The sequence below is a fragment of the Berghia stephanieae genome, chromosome 13 (assembly GCF_034508935.2).
Source record: "Berghia stephanieae isolate SIO BIC M18660-M18661 chromosome 13, UCSD_Bste_1.3, whole genome shotgun sequence".
In the NCBI taxonomy this organism is placed as follows: domain Eukaryota; kingdom Metazoa; phylum Mollusca; class Gastropoda; order Nudibranchia; family Aeolidiidae; genus Berghia; species Berghia stephanieae.
In genome coordinates, this window is record NC_088372.1 from 34,577,402 (window position 1) to 34,597,672 (window position 20,271).

At 39.3% G+C, this 20,271-nt stretch overlaps 1 protein-coding gene across 11 annotated transcripts in view; it reads left to right on the top strand.

The window, feature by feature from the left end:
- The window catches only part of LOC144959121 (uncharacterized), a 105,336-nt gene extending 85,309 nt beyond the window's left edge, over positions 1–20,027 (top strand). For all 11 annotated transcript variants that reach the window (XM_078891558.1, XM_078891556.1, XM_078891549.1 and 8 more), the window contains 10 exons: positions 5,984–6,106; positions 6,545–6,679; positions 7,779–8,018; positions 8,860–8,984; positions 9,940–10,202; positions 10,548–10,617; positions 11,102–11,298; positions 13,171–13,383; positions 15,865–16,024; positions 19,554–20,027. In XM_078891558.1, coding sequence (XP_078747684.1) covers positions 5,984–6,106; positions 6,545–6,679; positions 7,779–8,018; positions 8,860–8,984; positions 9,940–10,202; positions 10,548–10,617; positions 11,102–11,298; positions 13,171–13,383; positions 15,865–16,024; positions 19,554–19,626 — 1,599 coding nt within the window. In that variant the 3' untranslated portion in view covers positions 19,627–20,027. The remainder of the gene's footprint in view (positions 1–5,983; positions 6,107–6,544; positions 6,680–7,778; positions 8,019–8,859; positions 8,985–9,939; positions 10,203–10,547; positions 10,618–11,101; positions 11,299–13,170; positions 13,384–15,864; positions 16,025–19,553) is intronic.
- Positions 20,028–20,271: the final 244 nt, after the last annotated feature.

Genomic DNA, 20,271 nt, shown 5'->3' on the forward strand with positions numbered 1-20,271 from the left:
TCTTCTTTTTTTTTCACCTTAGTATTGTTGATTGCTATTTCCTTTTTTATGATTAGCAAGTGCCGTAGGAGTCTCACAGGATGGAGGAGTACTGCAATTAACCCTTTGCCAGTGACACTGATTTTTTTTTTGTTTTCAAATAATCATCATCATTGCCTTTTTCACCCTGGGTCAGGGTATAGGCCACAGACAAACAGTTTCCATCCTTCTCTATCCTGAGCCAACTTTTTTATCTCATTCCAGGTCTTACCACTTCTCTGTATATCAGCTTCTTTAATTCTTCTCCATGTTCCTCGTGGCCTTCCCCTTGATCTTCTGCCCTGAGGGTTCCAGTCCAATACTTTCTTTGTTATAGTTGAGTCATTCTTTCTAAGCGTGTGTCCAATCCACCTCCATCGTCTTCTTCCTATATCCTCTCCCACTGGTTTCTGCTGTGTTCTTTTCCATACTTCTTCATTTTTTATTCTATCCATCCATTTTATTCTGAGTAGCTTACGCATGCACCTGTTTACGAAAATCTGTACCCTCCTTATACATGCCTGTGATGCGTTCCAAGTTTCACATCCATACAGTAGGACAGACTTCACGTTTGAGTTGAAAAGTCTTAGCTTTAGTTGAAGGGAGATATCTTTAGTTCTCCAAACTCTGTTCAAAGATGTGAATGCAGCCTGTGCCTTTCCTATTCGTGCTTTCACCTCTGCTTCCGTGCCTCCATCCTTGTCAATTATACTTCCGAGATAGCAGAAAGTGTCTATATCTTCGAGTTCCTGATCTTTTACTTTGATCTGCTCCCTTTGACGCGTACCTATCCTCAAGACCTTTGACTTTGCAGGGTGAATTCTTAGACCAATTGATTCCGACAGGCTGTTTATAATTGTGGTTTTTGCTTGCATCTGGTCCTGGGTGTGGGACAAAAGAGCCAGATCATCTGCAAAATCCAGATCATCCAACTGTGTCCAGGGGTCCACTGTATCCCATTTCTTCTCCCTTTGGAGGTTTCCTTCATTAGCCAATCAATGGCAAGGATGAACAGGAATGGAGAGAGCAAGCATCCCTGCTTGACACCAGTCTTAATTTCAAAGCTGTCAGTAAGCTGATCTTCATGTACAACCCTGCAACTTGATCCTTCATACATTTCCTTAATGAGGTTTACTATCTTTTCAGGGAGTCCATAATGTGCCAGAATTTTCCACAATGTTGCTCTGTCAATACTGTCGAAAGCCTTCTCGTAATCCAGAAAGTTGACAATAAGAGGAGAGTTCCATTCTATAGACTGTTCTACTATGACTCGCAGAGAGGCAATCTGGTCGGTGGTTGAACGGTTTTTTCCGAAAACCTGCCTGTTCGTCCCGCAGTTTAGCATCTGTTGCATTCTTAATTCTCTCTAAAATAATACGGTTGAAAACCTTTCCTGGGATAGAAAGAAGAGTGATGCCTCGATAATTATTACAATTACTGAGGTCCCCTTTCTTTGGAAGCTTGATAAGATGTCCTTCCTTCCAATCCTTTGGGAATATCCCGTCATTCCAGATTCTCTCAAATAGTGGGTGCAGGGCCTCAGCATTTCTTTTCGCATCAACTTTTAGAGCCTCCGGTGGAATCTGGTCTGGTCCAGCAGCTTTCCCCCTTTTCATCTTGTTAATGGCACCCACAATCTCTGCTATCGATGGTGGATCACAGCTAATTGGTAGCTCATTCCTTGCAGGCAAAATTTCTGGCTGGTTGTCTGGTGGTGGTCTGTTCAGAAGGCAGTTGAAATGTTCCCTCCATCGTTCAGATTGAGCCTCTTTTCCAAAAATAGTTTTCCCATCTTTGTCTTTGACTGGTACCTCTGGTTTCCCATATTTTCCAGCAAGTGTCTTGGTAGTTTGATAAAGGATCCTCATGTGTCCTCCAGTCGCTGCTGCTTCTGCTTTCTCTGCAAGTCTGTTCATGAATGCTTCCTTGTCTTTCTTCACAGATCTTTTGACTTCCTTAGCTATGGCTCGATACTGCTCTTGTGCATCCAGTCTTGAAGCCCTTGTTCGGCTTGCATTCACTTGTTCCTTCCTTGTTCTCCTCTTTTCAATAAGGTCCAAGGTGGTTGGACTTATCCATTCTTTATGTTCCGATTTCTTTACCCCCAATACCTCGTGGCAAGTTGTTATGTAGACTTCCTTGATCTTTGCCCAATGTGACTCTACATCTATGTCCTCCTCGAGCTCAGTAAGAGGTTGGAATCTATTACTCAATTGTAGTTTGAATTCCTCATTCTTTTCCCCATCAAGTGCATTCACCTCGAATTTTCTTCTTGTATGTGATCTGGCCCCGTGTTTTCTGAGTCGGAGCTTAAGCTTTGCCAATAGCAGGTGGTGGTCTGATCCAACATCTGCCCCTCTCCGTACTGTCACATCTTCCAATGAACGTCTGAATCTACGAGAGATACAAAAATGATCAATCTGATTCTCTGTCACACCATCTGGTGAGACCCAAGTTGCTTTGTGGATCCTCTTATGGGGGAACACTGATCCTCCAATCACCAAGCTGTTGAATGCACAGAAATTTGCAAATCTCTCTCCATTATCATTCATTTTTCCCATGCCATGACGTCCCATGATACCTTCATAGCCTACGTTATCCTGTCCCCTTTTGCATTAGCATCTCCCATCAATATGTTGATGTCTTTCCTTGGCAACTTGTCAATGACTTGTTGTAGCAGACCATAAAATGTATCTTTGTCCTCATCTGTTGCATCATTTGTTGGGCATAGATCTGTACAATGTTCATGCTGATCTTCTTACTCCGTGTTGTAAAAGACGCCATGATGATCCTTTCTCCGCATTGTTCCCATCCTCTCAGTGACTTCTGGGCAAACTTGCTTAGAATTATTCCTACTCCCTGTGTATGAATCCCGTCCCCTCTCCCTGAATATAAAATCTTCTCCCCAGACTTGAGGTGTTTCTGTCCGGATTGTATCCAGTGGGTTTCGCTTACTCCAAGTATATGCAGCCTGTATCTTCTCATCTCAGTCACAACTTGAGAGCTTTTTCCTGCTTCATACATGGTGCGAACGTTCCACGACGCAATTCGAAGCTGCTTGTTTGGCGAAGACGTCATCGGGTCAGCAGAGTCCTTTCGGCTTTGTCTGTTGTCCTTCATAAATTCTGTAATTCCAGAAACTCTTCGGTCGCCCAAGCTAAAAAAAGGATTTAGTTTGTCTGTCTGTGTTTCTGTAACGGTTTGAGTTTAACGGAAAGGGGTGTTAACCCTTTGCCAACCCCCAACCTGGAGGACCAGGTGACTCAAAGATGGGGGAATCACACACCATTAGTCGCCTTTTACGACACGCTGGCTTGGCGTTGGGCTATTCTTGACCCTCTCAGTTGAGGGACCCCGGACACCACACGGGAATTTCAAATAATAGTCTTCATTTATATTATTTTTTAACGCAGAAAAAAAAAACGTTTCCACCATAAGAGAAGTAAGAATATTGATAAAAAGCGCTTTGAGCACGTTGGGTGGATATTGCCCTCTATAAAAGCTCAAATTCTTAAATTGTAATTTGTTTTTTGTCTTTTGATGAAAACGGTAAGATTTTATTTTTGGTCCAAGTAAGATTGATATTTGCCTTTAAAAGGTTAAGTTGTTTTGTTTTTTTTTTCAGGTTTTTGCTTTTTTTCAAATGCCTAGTGAGAGAGAAAAAACAAAACAATCATACATGTATCTGCAAACAGCAGAACGTTTTCATTTTACAATGAGATGGGAAGGGGAAGGGATAACACTATGACAAGAGAGAGAGAGAGAGAGAGAGAGAGAGAGAGAGAGAGAGAGAGAGAGAGAGAGAGAGAGAGAGATGGGCGGGGGAATGGGGGGGGGGGGGGGATAGTAAGGGGAATGGGAAAAGATGAAAGAAACAATGGGTTGCCTGATGACGTAGATCAAAGGATTGTTACAGCGGTGTTCACGGTGCGTACTTCGTGAAATTTTAACCTTTTACAGTGACACTGATTTTTTTCTCCAGATTGCTTATGCAGAATAGATCGTTTCCACCAAGAGAGCAGTAGTAAGAGAATATTTCGACTCGGGCAACAATTAAACTATAAATCGCAAAGCTTGTCTTTTAATGATAACATTAAGACTAAGATCTGGAGTTTGGGGAGTGTAATTAATGGTTAAAATTGTTTTGATTTTTTTTAAAATAACACACACACACACACACACACACACACACACACACACACACACGAGCGCGCGCGGTCACGACAGCGAGGACCATCTATTGCTTGTGTTGCAACGGTAAACCAGTTTACGTGTACGTAGATCCTGAGGCTAGATGCCCCGTTACCGTGTACGTAGGCACTCCCAAAAAAAAAAAAAAAAAGAAAGACACACACACACACACATACACACGCACACACACACACACACACACACACACACACACACACACACACACACAGTCTTGCATCCGCTACGAACTAATTTTGCGCACCAATTTTTACTGCACTCATCTCATCTCATGTAGTTCCATATCTGAAGCAGACGTCGGAGGTCATCTTCCGCCAAGCTGATCTATCTCTTGCCAATTCTATTAAAGCAGCGCCACCTTTCTCAGCTTCATCTGTCCAAGTTCTTATCCCTTTCAAATACGTTATTCTTTGTCTTCCTCTTATTCTTTTTCCATTCATCTTTCCAGTCAAGGCGAGTATTTCCAAACCAGGGTGGCGGATAATGTGTCCTAAAAATTCCATTTGGCGTTTGATGATTTTTGTTATCAGTGATCTTTTTCTGTTTGCCATTTCTAAAATTTCTTCATTTCTTTTCCTTTCCATCCATGACACCCTCATCATTCTTCTGTAAAACCACATTTCCACTGCCTCCAGTCTTTTAACCATGGTCTTGTTTATGGTCCAGCTCTCACAACCATATAGCTGCACTAATGCACCAAATTGCATACCTATCTAGGGACACTTTTTTCCGTATCTTTTTCTCAATAAACTTTTTAAAAAACCTTTGTTTTGCGCGGCAGGCGGCAGGCGGCAGGCGGCAGGCACTTGGCACTAGGGGGCACCAACCATTGGACAGACGAAAAAAAAAACACGATTTCGCGAGGAATGAATCATGAAAATATTTAGGATATAATTTCAAACACAACTTTTGAAATTCATCAAGGATTGTCTAGTACCGAATGTTTTTTGATAGAAAACAAATGTAGCTTCAAATCTAAACTGCTTTTGACGGTAAGCGGTAAGTTTTTATTTATTTTTCTGTCCAAACGAATGATTTGTCCTGGTTATAGAAGCTAAGTATTGGTAACACCGGCTCAGCTCTCTAGGTCTTGAGTCTTGCCCTACCTCTAAGCGGCGCATTGCTGAGGCCTCGGAAAAGGCTTTTCAGTCACAGTCTCTCACCGCACTCAGGTATAAACTGACCGTTAACAACGCTGTGGCTGTCGGAGAAAAATCAAATATCGCCTACATTTTAAGTGTTGCTGTTGGCTAGGGACTTCGCTTGTACAGCCATTTGAGCACGTTTAGTGGATGATAATTATCTATATAAACGTTCAAATTATATCTAATTTTGAAGGAGTTTACAAAAGTTCCAGCTTTCTTACTTCTATGTTTGTTTTTATCCATCCTTGAATTCCCCCCACCCCCCTTCTTACTATCTATTGTGCGGTTATGTGGTCTAGTGGTTTGACACACGCTTTAGGATCGGAAGGTCCTGGGTTCGAGCCTCGCGCTCGGCGCATAGTTGAGTCCTTGGAAAAGACTCTTTACTCACATTCTCTCACCGTATTCAGGTGTAAAATGAGTACCTGGCCGTTAACAGCGTTGTCTTTGTCCGAAAAATTGTAATATCGCCTAATAGTTATGTCCCGTCCTACATGTTAAACGTTGCTGTTGACCAGGGACCCCCTGTTTAAAGCGCTTTGAGCACATTTAGTGGATATTGCTCTATATAAAAGCTCAATTTAATTTTTAATTTTTAATCTATCTACCAGGTTCTATCGGACGGTAATGGAGAAGCCATCAACGTCAATGACCTCATCTCATTGTTTTCGCCCTCGGGCCTGGACTACGGCGAAGCGGAGGCGGCCATTTTGTTACCTAGGGAATTCATCGAGGTAAGGCTTTAGGACCAACTCTCATATTACACTCGAGGACGGTTTCCTCGAATTCCTCGGGACATGCCAAATAGTTTGAGGAAACCGAAGTTTGAGGAGATCCATGCACAAGAAGTAATAATAACAAGGAAAAAATCGGGACATACTTATAAGTTCGGGGAAACAGTATTTGAATGTATTGTATTCTTAATAATTGTCATCAGCAGTGAATATTTTGGCGTGTTGGATTATAATTTTGGCATAAATCTATGAGGTACATTGGAGCTTGTTTATTTAAACATTTATGAACAATACTACAAACTGTAAAAACAATCCTTTCACTAATAGTAACAGCCCATCAATGGAGATTATATAGAATTTCTTTTGTAGGGGCATTAGATTATTAAATCAGTTTTGCGGCTCTGAATATTTTCTCATCTCATCTCATCTTCCTCCCAGAGACAACTGGGCAAAAACTCCAAGAATATTTCCGTTCGTCTGGCCATGAATGTGTACGCTGACACCGGTCTCTACCAGGCCACAAATGGCCTCAAAGGAAACGTGTCACTCAACAGCAAAGTCATCGCTGCCAAGGTAGGTCTTAAATCTAATCTAATTTTCCTACTATTCGGGAATTCCCGAGCGAGTCCATGATCTTAAATCGATCTTGAAAGCGCACGCTGGGACCAAGTTCTGAATGGGGATGATCTATATTAACTTTCCACGTGCTTGAGGTCATTGGTCATATTGCAAAAAGTGCTCAAAGTGACCAACATAATCAAAATTGTTCACAGCTTTTGAAATACCTCTCGGAATGATTGGTCATTTTGTTCGGCTTGACACATGGGCGTGTTACAACTTTCATAAACAAAGCAGCGTGTTTACATTTTGAAAGAAATATCCAATCATTGGACAGCAACAAATCATGTGATTGATGACTCGGTTGGACAAAATCATGAATATAGATCGCTCCCATTAAAATTTTATTCGGCCAGTACTTGTGATGACTAAACATAAACCGCAGGGGTCAAGTGATGAATTGTTATAGCATGTATATTTTTTTTCCTTTTATGTGCTTGAGATGGGAATATATATTATCATTTCATTTATGTATGTGTTTACTTTCACAAGAATGGCAAGATTTCTTCTAAATAATGTGGGTATAGACACACAATATCATCATATATACTGTATAATAAATTTTGTTATTGAGGAACGAAAGTGAGTTATTCTGCTCTTTGTTTTGTTTTTCTTAGCCAGTAATTCTCACTACGTTCTATCAATAGATAGTATGCGCTTAGTTAAGAAGCTCACAAAATTGCCATCCGGAGGTATACCGCGGACCAACACACAAAACAATGTGTAACCATGAACTTTTATAGTATAGTGTGGATAACATAGTTAAGTGAGAATTACTCATAAACGTGGATGGCAAAAAAAATGATAGCAAAAACCCGAGTGACGTCAACTTCATATCTATCAGACTATAAACATTCAAGAGTACTCATAGTATGTGCGTTGGTACGTTGAATCCGGCTGGCGGATGTTATGAGTATTTTGGTTAAACGTATAGCCTAAATACCAATACTTGTACAGCCCCCCCCCCCCCCACACACACACACACACACATACACACACAGCAAACAGACATACAAATATATTACGATTACCTCACTTCTATACCCAAAACCAGATTCTGGTGAACGAAGTTCCCATCACTGACCTTGGACCTTACAACGTCACCACCGTCTTCTTGCCCAAGGTCAAGGTCCCATTAAAGGACCGGACCCGCTTCAGCGTGTGTGCCTGGTGGGACTTTGACGCCAACAGAGGCGACGGTGGCTGGTCCTCTAGAGGTTGTGTTTACGACAGGACTGAGTCGGGCAGGGATGTGTGTGTCTGTGACCATCTGACCAACTTTGCCATCTTGGTGGTAAGTTTTTGTTTTTCTTAAATCCTTTTATTCATCCCAAAAGGGAAACGGTTCTTTATGGTTTATTCCAAGGGAAGACTGGAATAATCCAGACTTTAGCCACAGTGCAGACCAGCAACCTGAGTTACTATGTTATGACGATCGATCCAGGATGCAAATTCCGTACCGCACTCGTGCACCGTCTCAAACCCGGCTAGAAGCTTCGTCACAAAGCACCGTTCACCTAGTGCTCTGCGGTTTCGGGCTCTTTACTACAACGGTACATGTTGGACAGATGGCAAGCCCCACGGATGTAGTGAGCGTGCTGTTAAGCAGGTTCTGGACAGAAGTCGATTGGCTGCCACCTAATGTCTCCTCTTGCAGGTGGAAAAGCCTGGTAACTTCTGCCCCCAGTTTCGAGGAGTCGATATCCCCGCCCCCTCGATTGATTGAATTCGTCCAAACCGACAGGCGGCAAACGTAATTGACACGTCTTGTTGGCTCCTGCGGTCTTGTTATTGACTGAAGAAGAGTTTTGAACACAAGATGTTCCGTGTTCAGTCTTTTGTTCATTTTTAAATAATAATGTGAAATTCAATGTAAGCTTCAATTTAATTACGAAAACAGATAGAATGGACGTTTCGGGTTTTCCGTTTATCAACAAACAGGATGAATGAAACGCTACAGATGAATTAAATTAGATTAAATTGAAGCTTACATTCAATTTCACATTGTTATTTATTTCTTCGAGCTTCGAAATGCAACATTTACATGTTAATTTTTAGGAAGTTATATCAATTTTTGTTCATTATCTCAGTATTCCACCATCCACCCACTCCCATTATTGTCCATCTTTCCCCAGAGTTTCTACGACCAGGACGAGATGGACGAAGACCACGACTTGGCTCTTGGAGTCATCAGTATTGTGGGATTGGTTCTCTCCATCATAGGACACTCTATATCCATCATCTCTTTCCTGTGTATCAAGTAAGTAACTGTGTGTCTGGGTCTGTGTGTGTGTGTGTGTTTTCATTGCTCTTGGAGTCATCAGTATTGTGGGATTGGTTCTCTCCATCATAGGACTCTCTATATCCATCATCTCTTTTCTGTGTGTCAAGTAAGTGTGTGTGTGTGTGTGTGTGTCTGTCTGTCTGTCTCTGTGCGTGTTGTGTGTGTATGTGTGTGTTCTCTTGCCCTTGGAGTAATCAGTATTGTGGGATTGGTTCTCTCCATCATAGGACACTCTATATCCATCATCTCTTTCCTGTGTATCAAGTAAGTGTCTGTGTGTGTGTGTGTGTGTGTCTGTCTGTCTGTGTGCGTGTTTGTGTGGGACTGTGTGTGTGTGTGTGTGTGTTCTCACTGCCCTCGGAGTCATCAGTATTGTGCACATGTGGGATTGGTTCTCTCCATCATAGGACTCTCTATATCCGCATCATCTCTTTCCTGTGTATCAAGCAAGTGCCTGTGTGTCTGTGTGTGTTTCTGTCTGTCTGTGTATCTGTGTGTGTGTATCTTCTCTCTGTCCTTGGAGTCATCAGTATTGTGAGATTGATTCTCTCCATCACAGGAGTCTCAATATCCTTCATCTCTTTCCCGCATATCAAGTAAGTAACTTTCTCACGCAAAGAAACTGATATCGATCCCGGTTGAAGTTGAGATATTATTCATTTTTGACCACTCAGCACTGATGGATGGGTAGTTGGGTGTATAAGAACTGTCGGAATGTGCGTTGCGATAGACGAGGGTCCTATTCAAAATGTTGCAAGCAACTGCTATTGTCCGTTTCACGCCATAGAGACCAGAATAAACTCCAAATACCGCTAAAGGACAACTATTTTTTTGCTGACAAGACAAGTATTCAATCAAATAAGCTACTAGGGATTAACCATTTGTATTCAAAACATAAGTTTTGTTTTGTTTTGTTTTTTCTTTTATTCAGGAAATTACGTCAAGGCCGACCTCAGCAGACGTTGTTCAACCTGTCCATCGCCCTTCTCCTGTCCTGGGTTGTCTTCTTGGCGGGAATCGGCAGGACCGAGAACCACGCGGGATGCATCGCGGTGGCGGCCATCTTGCATTACCTCATCATGGCGTCCTTCATGTGGATGTTGATGGAGGGCATTCTCCAGTACCTTCTCTTCGTCAAGGTGATGAACACGTACTTCACCAACTACATGGTCAAAACTGCGGTTCCTGCTTGGGGTGAGTTTGGGGCCAACTTCGTTCCCCGTCAGTGCTTATCATGATCATCATTCACATTAAAATCAAATATAAGCAACATCACCATTCATATTCGTTATCGTATGCATCATCATCATCATCATCATCATCATCATTATTATTAAAATTATTATCATTATTATTATTATTATTATTATTATTATTATATTATTATTATTATTATTATTATTATTATTATTATTATTATTATTATTGTTGTTGTTGTTATTGTTGTCGTTGTTATTATTATTGTTGTTGTTATTATCATCATCATCATCATCATCATTATTATCATTATCATTATTATCTTCATCTAAACATCACCAGGTCTCCCTATAATACCAGTCGTCATCGTCTTAGCTATAGACCCAGAGTTGTACAGAGGAGGAGAAAATTAGTGAGTGGTCATCTCTATTACCTGTATTATGCATATTAAAACAATATTCAAATGGAATGGAAGCTTGAATTTAATTAAAGAAGACATAAATATGGATGTTTCGGGATTCCCCTTTGTCAACAAAACACGATGAATAAAACACTTAAAACGAATGGAGATGAGAGAATAACGTTGTTAAAGTAGACCTTTTGACCATACTTCCGGGTGGCAATGTTGTGAGCTTCTTAGTCAAGCGCATACTATCTATCTCTAGCTTATATTTCTCATATTTACCAAGGACTCAACTTTGTGTCGCCAAGATCTGAATCGAACCAGGGACCTAGAGTTTTGAAGACGCATAATAAACCACAATATCACAAAGCCGAACAAACAAAACAAAAACAAAACACAAACAGAATAAAAACAAAAACAAATAGAAATAAAAGCAACATCTCCTCCTTTTACTACTCTTACCTTACAACTTATTTCCCGATCCAACTCCCAGCTGCTGGATGTCCCTGGACGCCTTCTACTACGCCTTCGCTATTCCCGTGGGCGCCATCATCCTCACCAATCTGGCCATCTTCGCCAAGGTCGTCCACAGCCTGTGTACACGGAAGGACATGAGTAAACATTCTTCCCAGAGTTCCAGCCAGACGATCGTCAACTTCCGGGCCTCCTTCATATGCTTCTTCATCCTAGGTGGGTATACACAACAGATTTATCTATAATCTTATTATATATTTGGCAAATAGGGAATGAGATTAGCGGAAGAGTAGCGTCCCTTGATTGGACGTCACCGGTGAAGTTATTTGTAAACAAACCAACTATAAGCCAAGCGCTCAAATGCAAAATTTATTATTCATATTTCTGTACAAAAATGCATAACGTTGATTATGATATGCTTTTTTGTACAGAAATATGAATAATAAATTTTGTATTTGGAGCGCTTGGCTTGTAGTTGGTTTGTTTACAAATAACTTCTCCCCTGGTGACGTCCAATCAATGGACGCTACTCTTCCGCTAATCTCATTCCTTATTGGATGTTTTGTAACATTAGGCTCGGAAAAGACTGAACCAATCGTCACCAAAATTTGAATGGTGTTTACAATTGACATGAAGATGATTTGCGTGTATTATGAGATTGATTTGCCTTCGTGATGATGTTATTTAAAAAATCAAATTTGTTTCGTCAAATCCCATCGAAATCAGACGCCATCAAATTCACCACGTGGGTTATGTGTCAACCTTCCGGTTAGCGAGTATGAAAATGAGGTGAGAGTTAGTGTCGAGCGGAAGTCTCGATGATACCTCAAGTCATCGGCCACCAACACTCAAAACTTCCCGAACTCGATGACCAAGGAAAAGTCGGGAATTCCCGAGAAGTAGCACTTCAACTGAGCTTTGGATGGCTTTTTTGTATTAAAACTTAAAATACATTAAATAAATTCACTTTGTATAATAATAAAACATTGATACCTATAACCATTTTGATCTATTTACGACGTTTGTGTTTTGTTAGCTGTTTAAAATATGATATAACGTCAATACCCAATACCAATGACTAGGTATTGAATGAAAGCACCGATGACTAGAGCGATGCTCGAGACTTTTTTGAGTCTCGAGACTCAAAAAAGCATCGAGACGCAAAAAAGTCTCGAGCTTCGCTGGAATCATCGCCGACGAGAGAGGGGTGAACAATGCAGATAGTACACATTGTTAGTAACGCGTGCGCAGTATAGTCTCGAGACTCGGGACTCGGGACTCAATACGAGAAGCATCGACGACCAAGATTCTCAAGACGAGAAAAGCATCGAGAACTAAGTGGAGGTCGGGAAGTTCTCAGTCGTCGATGACCTGACTTCTCAAAACCTAAAGCATCGGTGACCTTTTGGTGACCCGGGTGCCCTCCCCTAGTGAGAGTACTTGCTTTGAATCGATACCAGTTAGTGGTTCCTCTCAGTACTTTGAATACAATCAGTTTTTTTAAAAATTATATCAACCTATTTTTCGCTCTTAACATTGGGAAAGAATTCTACGATGAGTGAGCGATACATATAAGATATTTGAGAAAATATCTCTCCGTGCCCAAATAAAATATTCGTGGAGTTTTCCTACGAAGTCGAAAAATGGATTGTTTATTAAGACAATAAGAATTGACTTCAAATTATATTCAACCCCTGAATCATAATTTTTGAGTTGGCCGACTTATCATCATGTACAGTTGAACTCATCCATTAATTAATTCATTCATTCATTTAATCATAAATTCACTCATCCATCCATTCACTCATATATTCCTTCATTCACTTAATCATCCATGCATTTATAAATTCCTTCCCTCATTTATCCATTCATTCATTCATTCATTCATTTAATCATCAATCCATTCAGCAAACTCATTCCCTCATTTATTCATCCATTCATTCATTCAGTGAATCCTCCATCTATTCATCAAATTCATTCACACATTTATTCATCCATCCGTTCATTCATTCAACTATTCATTTAATCATTGATTCATTCATGTCTTCATCAACATGTTTATCATTTTCCCGTCTATTTCTCCCCAAGGTTTGTCTTGGATTTTTGGCTTCCTGACCATCGAGGACGCTCGCACTGTTTTCCAGTACATTTTCTGCATCACGGCCTCCCTGCAGGGCTTTGTCATCTTCCTGATGATGACGGCCAGGGACAAGACAGTGAGAGGATTCTGGAAATCCATTTGTTGTCGGTGCATGAGTGACAGCCAGAAGCAGAAGACATATCGCACTTGGGGAGAAAAGGGTAGGACCTGTTGTGATTTGGTTGTTTTTGTTGTTGTTGTTGTTGTTTTTTTTGTTTGTTTTATTTTTAGTTCTTTATAATGCGTTTGTGTGTGTGTGTGTGTGTGTGTGTTGTTGTTGTTGTTGTTGATGATAATGTTGATGATGGTTGACGATGATGATGGCGGTGTGGTGGTGTAGTAGTAGTAGTAGTAGTAGTAGTAGTAATAGTAGTAGCAAAGTAGTAGTAGTAGTAGTAGTAGTAGTAGTAGTAGTAGTACTAGTAGTAGTAGTAGTAGTAGTAGTAGTAGTAGTAGTAGTAGTAGTAGTAGTAGTAGTAGAGTAGTAGTAGTAGTAGTAGTAGTAGTAGTAGTAGTAGTAGTAGTAAGTAGTAGTAGTAGTAGTAGTAGTAGTAGTAGTAGTAGTAGTAGTAGTAGTAGTAGTAGTAGTAGTAGTAGTAGTAGTAGTAGTAGTAGTAGTAGTAGTAGTAGTAGTGTAGTAGTAGTAGTAGTAGTAGTAGTAGTAAGTAGTAGTAGTAGTAGTAGTAGTAGTAGTAGTAGTAGTAGTAGTAGTAGTAGTATAGTAGTAGTAGTAGTAGTAGTAGTAGTAGTAGTAGTAGTAGTAGTAGTAGTAGTAGTAGTAGTAGTAGTAGTAGTAGTAGTAAGTAGTAGTTAGTAGTGTAGTAGTAGTAGTAGTAGTAGTAGTAGTAGTAGTAGTATAGTAGTAGTAGTAGTAGTAGTAGGATAGTAGTAGTAGTAGTAGTAGTAGTAGTAGTAGTAGTAGTAGTAGTAGTAGTAGTAGTAGTACTTGTTGTTGTTGTTGTGCTGCTGCTGCTGCTGTTGTTTTAATTGTTGTTGTTGTTGTTGATGATGATGATGATGATGATGATGATGATGATGATGATGATGATGATTATGATGAGCTATCTAATCACTGCTAGGTGGCCATAGGATTCAGAAAAAGAACCAAATAAAAAAAAAAAACTTGACATAACCCTGGCCGACACCTTTACTTATTTATGACACAAATTTCCCTACAAACTAAACAATCCGTAGTGGAAGTGGCGTGGATCCACGTTTTCTGACAGATCAATAACGTAAGTTGTTATCCATGGCCTCAGAACGGTTTTATGTCGATGTAAGTCAGACGCTGAAAATTGATACCAAGCTGCTAGAAGCTGTGGACTGTAAAAAGTAATAAACAAAAATGAATGTAACAGCTTCAAAAAATTGTTTGGGTTTTTTTTTATTGGCTGAAGAAGGGTTTTGAACCCGAAACGTTCCGTCTTGGGTATTTTGTTCTTTTTTTTGAAGCTGCTATATTCATTTTTGTTTATTATTAAATCTATTGTCGTAAATGTGAAGTTTGTGATCATAATTTTTACATTTTTCTTAAATAGAAGAACCTAAATAATGGCTTAAACAGCTAGAATTTTTATTTCAGATGTCTATTCATTTTCAAATTTAATAAATTCACTTTTTGGCATGTTATACACTCCAGTGCGGTTTCCTCAAACACCCTTTTTCCTCGAACTCATTTGAATGTCCTCATTTTTTTTTCTGTATTATTAATTATTATTTGTTCACGGTTTTGTCGAACTACGTTTTTCTCGAGCTTTTTTTTGTGTGCAAGTCTCGAGGAGTTCGAGTAAACCATACTTGAGTTTATAGTGTGTTTGCTGTTTAAACCATTGTGTGGGCTCTTCTAGTAAAAGCAAAAAGTAAATGTAATGAACTCAAAAGTTCATATTTCCGACAATAGATTTTATTGGTATACTGTATACTTCAGCTCGACATAATTCTAGTTTTGGTGATGCGTCCCATCTGACATAACCAACTAAAACAATAACAAGAAATGAAGTGACTAGGAAAGTACCAGAAGACAATAGAGAACAAAAATTTCGCGGCGGCGATGGGGGCTCTTACCCGCGACCTTAATGGTAGGAGGACAACTCCATCTGTCCGGAGTGGGCGTGACTCTACCGTTTGAGCTATCAACCACCCGGTTCGCGGCAGTGATGGGGGCTTGAACCCGCAACCTTACCTTATGCGTCCCATCTGACATAACCAACTAAAACAATAACAAGAAATGAAGTGACTAGGAAAGTACCAGAAGACAATAGAGAACAAAAATTTCGCGGCGGCGATGGGGGCTCTTACCCACGACCTTACTGGCAGGACAACTCCGCCTGGCCTGGGAGAGCGTGACTCTACCGTATGAGCCCAGTTCGCGGCGGTGATGGGGGCTCGAACCCGCAACCTTACCCGGGTGGATAGATCATACGGTAAAGCCACGCTCTCCCCGGCCAGGCGGAGTTGTCGTACCAGTCAGTAAGGTCGCGGGTTCGAACCCCCATCGCCGCCGCGAAATTTTTATTCTCTGTTGTCTTCTGGCACTTTCCTACTCACTTCATTTCTTGTTATTATCAACATAAGTGCCTGCTCCACTCACTTTTTTTTTTTTTGTAACTAAAACAATCTATTTGTATTTGTCATTGACACAGGTACCGGATCGAGCTCCAACAGTGGCGTCCCGTCTGTGACCAGAACCAACAAGACGTATTTGGATACCAGCCGTGGGACCGCTTCCCAGACAAGCCTATCCGTCAGCGAACAAGCCCCGCCTACTTTGGGCGACGTTCCTCTCGGAGTCAAAAGAAAAGGGTACGGAAGCGAGTCGGTCTTATTCTAACAGTTTTGTAGCGCTTCCGGGGGGTTAATTAAGGGCACTCAGTGGAACGCCAGTAAAACACGTTCGGATATAACAGGGACCTGGCTAAAACAGAGTACAGGGATTGGTTAAATCCCCGTTTTTCTTCCTTTTTGCCTGGAGTAATATTTACCAGCTATATTCAGAGTCAATTGGTCTATTAACCCTTAATTGTTTTATATTAATACATTCGGCCCCCCAAAAGCGAGGTCTTCCTTAGAGTCCCAGGTTTTCGGAATTTTTGCCAAGATGAGGGGTCATCTAAATCGATTGATACACGAAGGACACGTTATCTGACCACGTTATTTTAAATACGTGTCATTCATGGGTCCGGCAATGAATTGATTAATTCGCAATATCTGTGTCTCCTCACGATAGAATAATATGTGCCAGATTGAGTTCGCGGGTTACATCATATTTTATTGTGCTATATCGTTACTATTCGCTGATCCATGATGGTGACGTTAACAACTCAAATGTTGTATTCATTCTGCTTTTTACAATGATAATTTAAAAAAAAAAAAACAACCTTTCCCCATTTACGACCTCCGTCTCAAAACAGTATCATGCCGAGATGAGGTTGATTCTATTCTAAAAATTGAATTTATAGTATAAAATATGAGACCTGATTAAAGTTGTTTTGTTTTGTTTTGTTTTTTAAAGTTTTATTGAAGAGAATTATTGACATTTCATAAAGTTACAAAAACTAATATTTCACCTCTTAGGGAATTTTGACCATGAAATCACTTTTTTTGGCATCTTGTTCACCCCGATATTAAACCGTTTTGAGACGATGGGTCACATTTGGTCCAAAACAATTTCTATTTCATTCAGATAATATTAAGCTAAATCCCTAAATTGGCCAAATTTTCCCAAACCCGAGATTTTAGAGTTCCTCTTTAAAATAAAGACTGCTAACGGTGAAGGCATAATGGTTGTGACCGTGCGATCAGGTGGGTGTTTGTCCATTTCAAACGATGAATAAACAAAATCAGCGATAAATCGGGGGTGGGGGGATTGGGAATAATAGTAGCGCTAAATTTTGGAGTGATATTGTCACAACATACTGACCGAAGTAATCATATTATTATCTAGAGGATTTTTGATTTTCTTTTCTATTTTTTAAATTTATCTATTTATTGATTCATTCATTTATACATTTATCTATCTATTTATTTATGTATTCATTCAATTATTATATCAATTTGTTTTTTTCTCTCAGTTAATAAGTTTCCAGATTTTCAGTTAAAGAATGAGATTAAGTTTAGAACTTTCCATGCAGTCTTGTTTATCTATTTATTTATTTACTTAACTATTTATACATCTAAATATAAATATATTTGTCATAATATTTTTATTTATTTTATTATAATTTTTACCCGTTAGAGTTATTTACAGGTTATGAGTATCACAGAGTTTTTTATTTTTCCAGCGGATTTTAGTTGTTTAATTGCACAGGAAGGATACAGGTTAATCATTATAATGCATCCCACACACTTAACCAGCTAACTTTTGTGCTATGGAAAAGACAACACCAGTTTCAATATTTCGCCAGAAAACTCGTCCTCCAAATATCGATCTATTAAAATGACCCTCATCTTGGCAAAAGCTCTCGAACCTGGGACTCTAAGGAAGACCTCGCGAGGTCCCAGGTCTGAAAGTTTTTGCCAAGATGAGGCTCCTTTAAATCGATCGATATTTCAAGGACGAGTTTTCTGGCCAAATTTTTAAATACGTATTTTGTTTTGTTTTTCGTTTTTATTTTTTCCAGTGTACGGCAGTTAACTGGTTAATGAAAAAAGTTCAGCTTTGAACAGTATTGGTTATGATATAAAACTTTTACTATTTTTCACAACCCATGTTTTTGTTGGGGTTCTTTTTAACATACAATACTCGCTGGATTCTAGCGCGCCCTCGGGAGAAGCCGTAAAGCGTGCTAGAATCAGAGCGTGCCGAAATCCGATGCTCATGCTCATGGGAGGTAACAAATACATTCGGGCACCCAGCTCCAGCGTGTTGTATTGCAGAGTGTGCTGGAGTTCGGCGTGCTAGAATCCAGCGGGTACTGTATATACATTACAATGAGAAGGAAAATCGCCTAACAGGCGTCATGTACCGTTCTACATGTTACGTGTTGCTGTTGGTCAGGGACCCTTTGTAAAGCGTTTTGAGCACATTTAGTGGATATTGCGCTAATAAAAGCTCTAGAAAGCTCTAGAAGAATATCATAAGCGTGGCAGCAGCTGCCTCGTGTGATATGTTTGCAGACCTGCCTACTTCCATGAAAAATTCGTAGAATTACGAAATTTTGGCTCCAATTTTAGAACGTCATGAGCATCTCTAAGTCATTAAAACTTTTTGAAATGAAGGTTGATGCCAGGGTACATAATTTTAGAACTTAAGAAGTGTTATTTCATCATTGTGAGGGTAAATTGTTGATCTATAGAGGTGATTATAGCGACTTCTAATTTTATCTCCTAAAACTACGAATTAAAAAAAAATTCACGAAGGCAGGTTTGCGTTTGTATAGAGAAATGAAGTAAGAACGTAAAGTTTTATGTAGCTACATTACATATATCATATCATTTATTTACTTTAATTTGTTATGATAATCACCAGTTGATTACTGTATTTTATTTGAAGTCTTAGATTCTATTCAGTTTACACATGTTTTACACTTAATAATTCTACTACCTCCATTGATATTTATTCTTATGCAATCTTATTGAAGAGATTTTATTAGTTGTATATTTATCATAAATGTTACCCACTGTCCCAAAACGGTATTATGTTGACACGGTCTAGATGTCTATTGTGGAATTTATAGTCAAAAGTGGAAATATCAAACAAAGCGAACATTATGGAGCAGGCACTGGTGCAGGATAAATATATGAAAAAAGTGTGTATAAAACAGAGCCAGACAAAGCATATAGAAAAATACAAGACAAAAAAATCCCATAAAATCAGTCTGCCTTGAACCTGTGACCTCGTGAGGTCTTCCTTAAAGTCTTGGGTTTGAGAAGTTTTGCCAAGATGAGAGTTATTTAAATCGATCGATATTCGAAGGATGAGTTTTCTGGCAAATGTTTTTAATACGCCTCTCTCCAGAATTAACTGATAAACTTGACAAAATCTAAAACCTCAAATTTCTGATCACATGAGAGTTATCAAAATCGATCGAAATTTGAAGGATGAGGTTTCTGGTTAAATTGTTCAATACACCTCTTTCCGGAATTAACAGTTAAAACGTCACAAAATCTAAAAGCTCAAATTTCTGGTCACATTAGCTTTAATATTGATATGACTTTTTGTAATCTTGTTGACCATGACATAGTACCGTTTTGAGACGATATGCCACAGTTTCAACCAATTATGGTTTGTTATATTTTACTCTATGTGATTTTATATATTTACCCATTTGGATTTTTACAAGTTTTGTTCATTAAATTTCATAAAATTTCGTCTCGTCTTTTCATCAAACAGAGAAAACGAGTTAGACAACATTCAGATCGCTGTACAGGAAGAAGATGAAACCAACAGTATGGTAGAACACTGAACAGAATTGTTCTTAGAGATGAAATTGATAGCAAAGATCCACGTTAGAATTAAGGTTAATTCAATCAATTAATTTCAAACACTGAACAAAAATATTTCATAGCATAAAACTAGAATGAAAGCCTGATTATAATTTTGACTATTTTATTCTTGATTTAAGGATGAACCTTTCCACCAAATGGTGTAAAAAGGAAATGAAACGCCATCTTTCAACAAGATATCATTTTGATATCACAAAACAGCAGAAAAAAAACCGGAAACGAAACAACAAAACAAACTTTTAAAAACATTTGTTGTCGAATCGCTATAGGCAGACGACAAAAAATTTAGATTAAACTTGAGAGCTGCGCCCTAAAAGAAAAATCAACCGTAAATATACAATTCCAGTTTTGAAAAGAAAAATTTATAAGAATTTCCTTTAATGTTGAACTGAATTATTGATGATAAAATAGCACAGTGAAAATAATCCAACAAAGACATCGGCTGAAAAATCGGTTCGTTTCTTTCTTGATGGAACGTCTTTGCGAGGCGCATCTCTCTAGACGAAGAGAGAAAAGCACTGTCAATTGATAAACCGCCATGTAAAATTCCCTAAATTATTGCCGGACAATAACAAACATTCATATTTTCATTTTGGTCAGAAAAC